Source organism: Xiphophorus maculatus, chromosome 11, assembly GCF_002775205.1.
Source record: "Xiphophorus maculatus strain JP 163 A chromosome 11, X_maculatus-5.0-male, whole genome shotgun sequence".
Lineage (NCBI taxonomy): Eukaryota > Metazoa > Chordata > Actinopteri > Cyprinodontiformes > Poeciliidae > Xiphophorus > Xiphophorus maculatus.
The window spans coordinates 27,155,471-27,166,849 of record NC_036453.1 but is presented as its reverse complement, the minus strand read 5'-3'; the positions used below and the strand labels follow the sequence as shown (position 1 = coordinate 27,166,849).

Sequence of the window (11,379 nt, the reverse complement as noted above, 5' to 3'; positions counted from 1 at the left end):
ATAGTATCTGTGAACGTTGCTCTTTTTTCCCCCTCCCCATTCTTGAAAGATATAATCCAGATCATTTCATCTCTGTATGTTTCATCCCATTTGTGGATGAAAAGCTGAAGCTCTTCCCCAGTTTGCAGTCTTTTACAGCCTCTAGCAATTTTTCCCCTTCCATTATTTAGCTTCATTCTGCTTCCCATAAACTCAGGCTAACTTTCCTGTCCCGGCTGAAGAAAATTGCATTATAGTTTAGGAAGGATGTATCTTGGACAAATGAAAGCAAAGGTTAAGGTCACATTAAAACAGTTTTTAACAACGGACCAGTTTTTATTAGCAAAACCTTAGAATATAAAGAAGGGATCTATACATAGTATGTATGGAAATGTCTATGATCATGATTCTACAGATAATCCAGAGTATTTTCCAAACTCACAACAATGAAGCAAGTGATCTCTATGAGGTGAAGATTATGTTGTTGTTTTTTTTTGTATGGCCAAATCACTGGTTGCTTGCACAAAGCACATCTTTGTGTCCCAATATTTCAGTCTGTGGCGCGACACTGCCCCCTGCAGTTACACGTGCAATGTGATACTGTTATCTTCATATTTACTGAACCAGAACAGGCCCGGATGCTGTCAGCCCCCGAGTCCTACAGGCTTGTGCAGAGCAGCTCTGTGGGAGTCTTAACCTGACTCAGGAGAAGGTTCCACTGAAAAGAAAATTACAGACTGTCCTACATCGAATGTCTTTAGTCAGGCTTCGTCAGATACACTGTAATACAGGAGAGCCTTCCTGCCCACAGCCCTCATGGGATAAACACATAAATAGCGCCACCCTGAGGACAAAAACGCGCATAAAGCTTTACAATACTTTATAAAAAATAAACCTTAATGTTCTTAATTCAACGCTACCTTCCGGTTGAATACAATTTAAAATATCTTTGTTCACCTTTTCAATGTTTGAGGATGATGTGTCACCAGGGGCGATTCTAGGATTTGACCTTTAGGGGTGCTTAGACCCTAGCAGGGCTAAGGCCCAAGAGGATTTATTCGTTAGTGCATTTTTCTAAACGTCACTGCTTATTTACATACATTCACATAAGAAATTAAATAGTTTTGTCCAACTGAAACTGTTAACAACTACATAGAGGTCTGGAAGACATTAAAAGCCCACTGCACTGAACCCCATTGAAAACCTCCTGGTTATTCCACCAAATATTGATTTCTGAACTCTTCCTGAGTTTAAACCTTAGTTTTGTTGTTTCTAAATGAATATAAACTTGTTTTCTTTGCATCATTCAAGGTCTGAAAGCACTACATCTTTTCTGTTATTTTGACCTTTTCTCATTTTCTGAAAATAAATACTAAGTTTTTGCTTGGAATTTCAGACATGTTGTCAGTAGTTCAACAATCTTCATTTTACTTAAACATGTACCTATAAAGAGTAGAATCAGAGAACTGGTCATTTTTTCCAGAGCTGTATATATATGAAACAGAATCAGACTACATCATACCTCCCAACATCTGCTAACATTAATGAGACACATGCAGCTGTGGAGCGACACAGTCCTAGTGGGGTCTGCTCACCTTTTACTCAAAACTATGCATTTCATTTGAAGAACATTTTTTATTAAATTCATAGGATTAGTAAACCTAAAACCAGTTTATTATCAAGGTAGAAGGTCAGATTAATGACCAGTTCTTACTAGTCCTTATCCTAAACTTTATTTGAAAATCATACTTAGAAATTGCATTACCCTTATTTTTATCTAAACGTCATACAGCTGTTGGCCTTTTTTCTTTAAACAAGAATGAATGTCCATCTATGGAAAAATGGACATTATGAGTCAGAGTTTTTCTATTTCAGTTCACAGTTCATGAAGTGGGCCTGTCATAGTTTCAGGACAAAACACCTTTTTCTTCACAAAGAAACAGCCTAACATTCTGCGCTGTTCTTTAGTTTTACTTTATTTAAGTGACTCCAGAGAGATTTGGGAAATTAATTACAAAACAACACAATAGTCACTAATCGAACTTCAAAAAAGAGCAACAAGAGTAACTAACAAGGCTAAGTACCAGGATCAGACAAACCCATTATATATCCAAATATTTTGCACACATACAACATTTTGTACTGAACAACTACAAAATAATATTCACATAAATAAAGCCGATGCTGTACACAATTTCCATTCATAAATATCACAAAAATAATTCTAAATTAAGTACTGCATTGCCCATTGCAAAAAATCGCTAAGCATAATATTTTGCATTACAAAGTGTCATCCTCAAGTTAATTGAGGACTTCATCCTCAATTAACTTTTGAACCTCTTTTAGCTGGTTAAAAAAATCTATATAATGGTCTTTACTGTTTTCTTTAGTTTCTGTTTGGTTCTAGATCAAATTTACCACAGGGGACATTGGAGTCAGTGTGTTTTATGGGGAACACTTAAAAAAGAATTACACAAAAAGCATAGCAATATATGATGATATATATAAATATATTAAAGAGCCACTTGTGTCTCCAGAGACTCAGTTTGCAGATCCCTGACCTACCAGATGGAAAATGTGATCCTATCTAAGGCTGTTGTAAATGAATATTTTAGTAATCGAGTAATCTATCGATTATTCTTACGATTGATCAAGTAATCGTATTTTAAAAAACATCGGTAAATCTAACATAACAGCAGTATTACTATTGCATATCAATATTAGTCCAATTTTTCATATTTGAGTTTTCCTAACAATAGCTTTTCTGTAGTTTAGACAATTAACCTGTAACAATAACAGCTCACTTTCTAAGTTAACCTGAAGGAAAGTTATACAAAATTCTGAAATGATATTCAACTTAATAATAAAGAGGCATGCTCACAAATACGCTTATAAAAAATGTCTATACTCCAGTTTTTGGTTTATGTATTCATCTACAGTCAGTTTAATAGATGAACTCTCACCTTGCCCATACATTTATAGCTTTGTGTTCAGCACAACGACGGGATTTGGCACCTTCGTTCGTCCCACACAGAAACAGATCGACCAGGTGTGTAACGCCGGAATGAAATGAAATTTATTTTCCAGTTAGTCCGTAAAGCTATGCATCTAAAGCACAGCCGCCTGCAGTGTTCAGTTTATCTGCTCACCTGTATAAATGATCCCGCCGTGCTGGTCCCCGCTGTTCGCTCTGAACCAGCAGCTCCCGGAGGAGAAAGGCTGCCGTACTCCTAGCATCGCTCCCCTCCAGTGTTGTATAAAGTACTGAAATCTCAGAGTCAAGTAAAAGTACCAGTACCTCTCCAAAATATGACTTTGGTAAAAGTCCAAGTCACTGACTGAAATGTTACTTGAGTAAAAGTCTTAAAGTATCTGAAACTTCTTGTACTTAAGTATGGAAATTACTGTAAAAATGGATGTACTCAAGTAATGTAATGAAAAGTACAAGTAAAAAGTAAAACAAAGCAAATGCAGTTTGAATGACATTTTTTATATTTTGGTAAACTTGTCAAATACACTTAAAATAATGTACCCAACCAAGTGCAGGCAAAATTAAACCTGCTAATAGATATACCTGCAGGCATCATTTAGTTAAGAAAATTAGGTGCTTTACCTATAGCACAAGGTTAACTTAACCTGCTTTACAACTGAACCAGCTTCTAAGTATACCCTCCAGGACAGAAAATACAAAGTTTTTGTAAGCCTTAAGTTTTCCCTTCAAGTAAGGTCAGTCTGAAAATGAGAAAAATAAATAGTACAGAAAATGCGGCCAACATGAAGAAAAAGAGCTGTTACGATTACTCTGCTTCACAAATCAGTGAATCAGTCAATCCTACAGTCAGTAGGTGGTGCACACAACTGGTCATTATGCAAAAGAAAAAAAGAATTGGGAGGGAAATGCAGCTTATTGGCATCTGTAAACCTGGTTTTGAACTTGCATGCCTTTCCTATATTCGTTAAATTTAGTCTAAATTGCTATCCCTATGGCTTCTGTCCCCCCTTGAACAGAGGAGTCTAGGTAGCCTGATACAGTCAACATTAAGCCTAAGCTAAATACACCACGTGTGGAACTGAAACAATGCCAAACAAAGTTCATTTATGGTCAAGATTTCACAATACAGTAGTGTCTAGTGACCAAGCTATAGTTACTGAAACAGGAGGATTATAACCATTTCATAAGACGTTACCTCGATGTGTTTCTTCAAGTTGGACGGGGAGTTTTTGTAAGATAGAATTTCCACATCTTCGGGCAGGAATAACATAAACTGCATGCGGTCCGACGAATCTTTAACACCCACGAAAGAGTATATTGTGTTTAAATAAGGCCATGGGCTCTCATCACCAGCTGGTGGTTCCCCTGGAGCCGTGTCCGACGTAGTTGCAGTCGTTGTGGTCTCCGTCTCCTCCTCCATGTGACTGCTGCTGATTGCGAGACTTGCTTTGTGTTTAATGGGAGAAGCGAAACAGGTGTATCCTATTGGAGGTGATGAACAAGCCCAGGCAAGCAGGCTACCGACTTTGTTCGGTAGCCTGCTTGCTACTTGCTAATCAGTAGGTGGGGTCAAAAAACTTTGTTTCTCTCTCTCGCTTTTTTGTAACGAGTAACTAAACCACACATTGAAAATGTATCGGAGTAAAAGTACGCAATTAAGTTCGGAAATATAGTGAAGTAAAAGTGAAAGTCATCAAAAATTTTCATACTCGAGGAAAGTATGAAGTACTCCAAAATATACTTAAGTAAAGTAGTGAAGTATTTTTACTTCGTTACTATACAACACTGCTCCCCTCATATTAAGGATGCTCATTGGTCCCTCCAAAAATGACAAAAACCTGGACATTATCATGAATCAATAAATAAATGAATCAAGAAAATCGTACCTTATGCTGCTAACAGTTAGCTTTCGTCAACAACTCAGGTGGGAGTGAGGGCGCTGCGCATCGCAAGTAAAGACCCGGCCAGAACATGGTGCATTAAATAATAAAATATAACTTAACAGAGCTTCCAGGCAGATAAATTTTCCTCGAGGAATTTTAATAATCGAGGTACTCGAAACACTCGAGGAATCATTTCATCCCTAATCCTATCTCAATACGGCAGCTAAAAGTGCAGTACTATGATTTTTAATTCATTGTTAAAGTTAAATTGTGAAGGTTAAAAAAATCACCACTGAGTATTAACAAAAGACATTTATTTAGTATAATTTCTTTTGTTCCCCTTTTGTCCCCCGTCTAGAACCGCCCCTGGGCTGCAGGTCTGTGTCTGGTTAATTTTTGGCTAGCATGTTTTTTCTTCATTGATAGGAAGTCAGGTTATCCAAACTGGTAAACCACGTTAATAAAATAATAGTGAAATAATACATTAAAGGACCACTGACCAATGTATTCATAAAATATATAAACATTTCTGAATAAAACACACAGAAAGTATTCACAAACTTTTTTAATGTTGGAAATATGTATGTACTGTTAATCTATTAGCATGATTTGTTCTGGGCATATTGTTTCTCTAATGCTATTACATATTAAATAAAGTATCAACGAAACTCAACGTTCTAAGCAAATAATCAAACCAATATAGTCTACTAAAAGCTCAATAAAAAACTGATCCATCATAAAATGTTCTGTACCATATCAGCCTCAGGAGATGATTGAGGATGAAGAGACTCTGGTGTCTGGTTCTTTAGGTTCTGACGGATCTGCTCTTCCTCTCCTGATCCATTCTGTCTATCATACAGCAGCACACTGCGCCACGACGGACACTTTTTTGTCCATCGATGGACACATTATCCATCCTCACTGACATTGTTCAGCCTGGAATGTGTGTCTTCCTCCTCACGTCTGTATTTTTGCCAGTTTTTGCTTCAGTATCGGGTGGTAATTTTAAAAAAGACGCGGGTTGATAGCAGCTCGCCGGGCTGCGTAGTGTCCGTCTCTAGGCAACCGTGACAGCAGCGTCGGTCCCTAGCGTTGTGGGGGTCCTGTTTAGCACCCGCCACGACAATTTAGCTGACCTTAATATTTCCTGTGTTTTATTTTGGTCATTATTGTTACATTTAGTGTTGATAGGTGTGTGACAGGCGTGTCTATCGGACAATTATATATCGGTTCAACATTTAACGTGACATTTAACGGTATTTTACGGAGGGGTGGTAATCCTATTCAGGGGTGGGCTAGAATCGCCACTGGGTATCGCAACGTTACACCCGTGATTGCAACGATATGAGTCACAAAAATTACTCATCCATTGATAGGCATATATTCGACCAATGAATGCGATACAGAGCTCAATTTTAACCAATGAAAAATGAGTAGGCGGGGCTGAAACTGTAATGGGCGGAGTCACCATGGAGAGTCAAGAGTTTTCCGTTACCCACACACTTCTGACCATTCATTTTTAGTCCATGCTGCGAGGCACGTCGTTGATATATATAAGGTAGCCTGTGTTCAAACGTTTGGGTGCTATGGTTTAATAAGAATGGGACCGTGTTGTTTTTCTGTTACATTGTGCTGTTGTATTTTTCCTCTGTAGCCGTGGCAACTTACCTGGGCTGTTAGCAAGATGTCAGCCGTAACATAGCGTGGTAATTATGTAGCTTGTGCTTGGTTTCGATTATAACAAGAGAGTAATTGTTCTCTATACGCACAAGGGACTTGGAATTACAACTAAAAGGCTTACATCGACTCCTTTTTAGTTTTGAGTTCATTTAAGAGCGAAGCGAGCCAGCTGTTTCGTCCGCAGCCGTTAGCTTCAGCTAGCCTCGGTTAGCTTTGTTATGGAGCGTGCTGTGCGGGAACAAACGGAACTTCTGCGTCACAGCCCGCCTTTCCAGGACCTATTTAATCAACAGACCGTTAAACTAGAGTGGGTCTATCTCCTCGTAGCTTTTAAAAGTAACCTTTCACCTTTTGTGATGTTTTTCCCTCATTGTGTTGGAGTTTGTAGTAAGCGGCGTACACCCGAACGTGAACAAACAAAACAGTGTAACGGAAGCGCTAAGAGTGGACATTAACCAGGGTAGTAAACTTTTCTTCAGTTTTCACTGAGCTTCTAAATGTTTTCTCTCAAAAACTTTAAATCGGTAGTTTGTAAAAAAAAAAAAAATGAAGAAATTCAACAGTTTTATCGACCTTTTATTTCAGACACTGGTCCAGTAGTATGCAGTAAAGTTATGTAAGATATAGTAAACATCAGATGATAAACTATCGAATGCAATCCGTGTAAACTTAACATAGAAATGCAGCGATCATAACTATCGTTCCATGTTGTTTTTTTGTTTGTTTGGTTTTTTTTTTAGGAATGGTGAAAATACCAGTCAATAAAATAGCATGCATTTTACATTCTCCTAAGGCTGCTAATTTCACCCTGATTATTTAGAATGTTGACTTTACCGTAATTACACCACCAGTGAGCTCCATAAAACAAAAGCCAGGCATCTGCATGGGCCAATTTGCCATCTGTGCACATGTAAACTTTACATTTCCAGATGGCAGATTTGCTTTCATTGTGTAACTTGGAGAAATGTTTACAAACACTAGAATGATTTTTGGTGTGGCCTCGGTGTTTTATATTCATGTTTTTCATTTTTAGCAAACCTGTTTATCTATGAGGGGGGGACAGAAGACCTTCACTTGACATTTTGTCTGTTAAATTAAAAGAAATTGGAAAATTTGATAGCTCTTAAAATTGTTGTATTCTATATTTTTTATGGACTTTTGATTTCCTTTTGGACAGGTGAGTATTGTGTTGTAGGGGTGCACCGATTGCAGTACTTTTACTGATCACCGATCTGTAAAAGTGCAGATTACAATTATTTTTTTCCTGAAAAATCTGTAAATATAGTGACTAAGTTGGCAACAGTGGGGTCTGGCTCTCACAGAAGAGCATACCAGGACAGTGGTCGATTTTCAGACCTTTGCTGAGGTAGAGAAGTTTAGTTCACATGCAAGTACCAAACTGATTATGTTTTGTAGGCTAGTAATTTGTTTAAAGAAACATTTAAAGACATAAGCCACTTTTCTAGTTCCGTGAGTCTCATTCAATTCCAATTTTTGTTTGCAGACGCTCACGAGCCGTAATGACCAGACGTGAAACATGATGCGAGAGATAGCAGCAGTGGTTTTCTTTCTTAAGAGACTCGTGAAGAAAGGGGAGAAGCTGGAATCTGACAAGATTGAATTGTTTATCGAGAGGCTCGCTGTTGCACTACAGGAGAAGTTTAAGGGTCACTGGTACCCTGAAAGCCCCAGCAAAGGCCAGGCATACAGGTACTGATGATATTTAACAGCACTGACAGTTGAATAAGTCTGTACTGAGAATAAGCTTTTACTTGTTAAACAAAACATGATTTTGTTTCCTTTTTTGGGTGATTTTTCAGGTGCATCCGAATAAATAGATTCCATAGGCAGGATCCGGATCTCCTTCGGGCTTGCCGGGAGAGTGGGATAAAATATAGTGACCTGGTACTTCCTCGTGAGCTCACACTGTGGGTGGATCCTGGAGAGGTTTGTTGCAGGTGAGACTTCGTCAACCTTTCTTCTTTTTTTTTGTTCTTTTTTGTTTTTGCCAGAGGTTTTACAGGGTGGTTAATATTACAAAAGTGACGCAATTTTCCTCTAATAAATATAACATAAAAGAATTGCCATACCTTCTTGATGCAACTAATAATTATTTTAATAATTGATTAATCTCTCTATTATTCAGTTAACAGGAGAAAGAAAGGCATATTCTGCTTTTTTTTGCATTTAATTATTTGAGCCTTTTTTAGTCAACATTAGAAACATCTTAAAAGATGCAAATAAAGAAATAATGTAATTCCTTAAAATGGATGGATGGATGGATGGATGGATGGATGGAAATAAATATTGCCTAAAATGTAATAAATTTGCCTACTCACTAAATCGGAACTGAGTGAATTAAAAGTATTTACCACCTGAGGAGTTTGGAAAAACATATTTACAGACAACATTGTTTTTATCTTAAATGCAATATGTGCATTTTTCTGTACAGCTTTGGCCTAATTACTGTTCTGAAAATGTTGTCTTGCATACTCTGTATGCTCCAGTTAACAATTAGCCGATTACTAAATTTGTTTACGATTATTTCAATAATCGATTAATCATCTCAACCCTAGATAAGTTTTTTTTTTTTTTTTTTTTTTTTTTTGCAAAGATTCATTCAAAATAAAAAAATATGTCCAGCATAGAGGTCTAGATGCTTTTCTTCTCCAACAGAATGGTCTGTAGTTGCTGTTTTCCTTATTTTTTCCATTTGCCAGGTATGGAGAGCAAAATCCTTGCTTCTCAGTCGCCACTTTCAGGAGTGATGATGAGGATGATAAAGATGTTGCAAAGAAGGTGACCAGCGCTCTGGAGAGAGTGACATCAGACTACCATTCAGGTTCTTCTTCTGACGAGGAAAGCACCCGTAGTTCCCCCCTCACTGTCCCAAACAGCCGATGGACCCACCAGGTACTGTGCTCTATGCTAACCTGTGTAGGATCTTGTAATCCGGGCCTGGTTCTTTTCATATACACAGTTTCACTGAGAAACAGTGGTAAAAACACATATAAAGGGTTGATAGAGCAATGTGATGGCTTCCTGGAAGTGGAGTTTCAGAAAGAGGAGTTTTCAAAGAGAGAGTGGTCCAATTTCAAGGCATTAAATTCTAAAATTGCATTTCTTTTTTGATATACAGTATACAGCATTTTTATAACTGAAGGTAGCATATTTACCTGATTGTGATATAAAATGGCACTATGTTGCAAGAAAACATAATGCTGCCCCTCTACGTTATTTCTTTTTAAGGGCACTTTGTCTTTTGTCTATTTTGAGATCCCAATAGTTGCACAGTGAGAACTCATGTGTAGTTTGAACCAGAAATGTAATAAAACGTTACCATTTTTGCTTGACGATTATGATGCTCCATTGTTTTTGTTCAGCGAACCAGAAGTAAAGCATCAGCGATCAGCTTCTGATGACCTTTCCTCTCTTTTTAGACCATGAATCCTGGAGCTCCTTCTTGGCACCCCAAAAATATGGTGCCAGGGAAGGGTCACACCCTTCCACGGCCTCACTACGGCTACAGGCCTCGCGACAAAGCCTCCCACACGTTGAGGAGTAACGTTTGGATCCCTCCTGTCTACAGAGCGGGCCCCGAATACTGGGACACGCACCAAAACGTAGCACATAGTTACAGTTAGGGACCACGGTGCTTGTTGTTCACACTGGACATTAAACCTAGAAAAAACTTTGACTGAGATTTTTTTTTTTTTTTTTTTTAAACAAAACGTTAATTTTTATAACACAAATATTGTTTTTCAGTCTTTTTGCACTTTAGATGTTTTTGTTATAGTTGGAATAACTTGTTTGAAATTAGGCAATAGAATTGGAATATTACATGTGTAATTTTGTGAAGTACTGTATTTTTACTACAGGAGACGTTCATGTATGCAGCTTAATGTCCTTTGTGATGAAATGTTTTATTTATTAAGCAAAAATTTTCATATGTGTAGGCTTAATGTTATAAACTTTTATTAAACATTTCCAAGCATCACACCTTGTTTATTCCTCTGCTGTTTTGTTTAAAAAACATATAGGTACATAAAAAGAAATTAGAATGTTTTCAGTAAGTTTAGTTTTGGTCAGAAAGTGAAGTTCAATTATATTGATTCATGATAGAGTGAAATATTTCAAGACTTTTATTTACATGCTACATGTTTTCTTTTGACAACAATGGCTAACAGGTAGCCCCAAAATTATTGTTAAAGAAAGTGACCTATAATTTTTAAAAGCCCGACACTTTAAATAGAAATTTCAGGCTGCTATAAAGTATTGCATGTTCAGTTCTATGCACTCAGTACTTGACTGGGGTTCCTTTTTGCAATGCAAGGTAACATGGCGATCAGGTCAGTTTGCTGGGCAATCAAGCACAGTAACAATGAACCAGCTTTTGGTATCTTAGGCAGTTTGTTCCGGTACCAAGTCCTGCATGAAGATCAAAATCTTTCCATAGAAATGAGTACGAGGTGCTCTAAATCTTCCGGTGTCGATGGTTGTGCTGACTGAGGTTTTAAAAAAGTACAGTGGATGAACACCAGAAGACACAACACCCCAAACAATCACTGACTGGAAACTGCAAGCAATGTGTATTCTGTGCCTCTGCGATTTCCCCCCAGATGTTAATTTACCAATTAAATGCAAGGTTTACTTTCATATTAACAGGCTTTGCACCAACAAGCAACAGTTTCAGTACATGTTCTTTTCCGAAGATATGTTTGTTCTGAGTCTTCTAAAGGAAAATAAATATTGAATTTATCTTGGTGGGAATTTAAAATCCTAAATATTACCAACATATGCCTTAACATCTGGCTGCAACACTAAAACTGTTCAGAAGATGATTTA

The 11,379-nt window shown here is 37.5% G+C and overlaps 1 protein-coding gene across 1 annotated transcript; it reads left to right on the top strand.

Annotated features, from left to right (window-relative positions):
- The first annotated feature begins 6,309 nt into the window (after positions 1-6,309).
- btg3 (BTG anti-proliferation factor 3) lies at positions 6,310-10,533 on the top strand. The gene is made up of 5 exons (XM_005809485.3): positions 6,310-6,412; positions 8,039-8,244; positions 8,355-8,492; positions 9,255-9,447; positions 9,975-10,533. The coding sequence occupies exons 2-5, from the start codon at positions 8,072-8,074 to the stop codon at positions 10,176-10,178; spliced, it is 708 nt and encodes a 235-aa protein (XP_005809542.1). The 5' UTR covers positions 6,310-6,412; positions 8,039-8,071; the 3' UTR covers positions 10,179-10,533.
- The last annotated feature ends 846 nt before the right edge of the window (positions 10,534-11,379 follow it).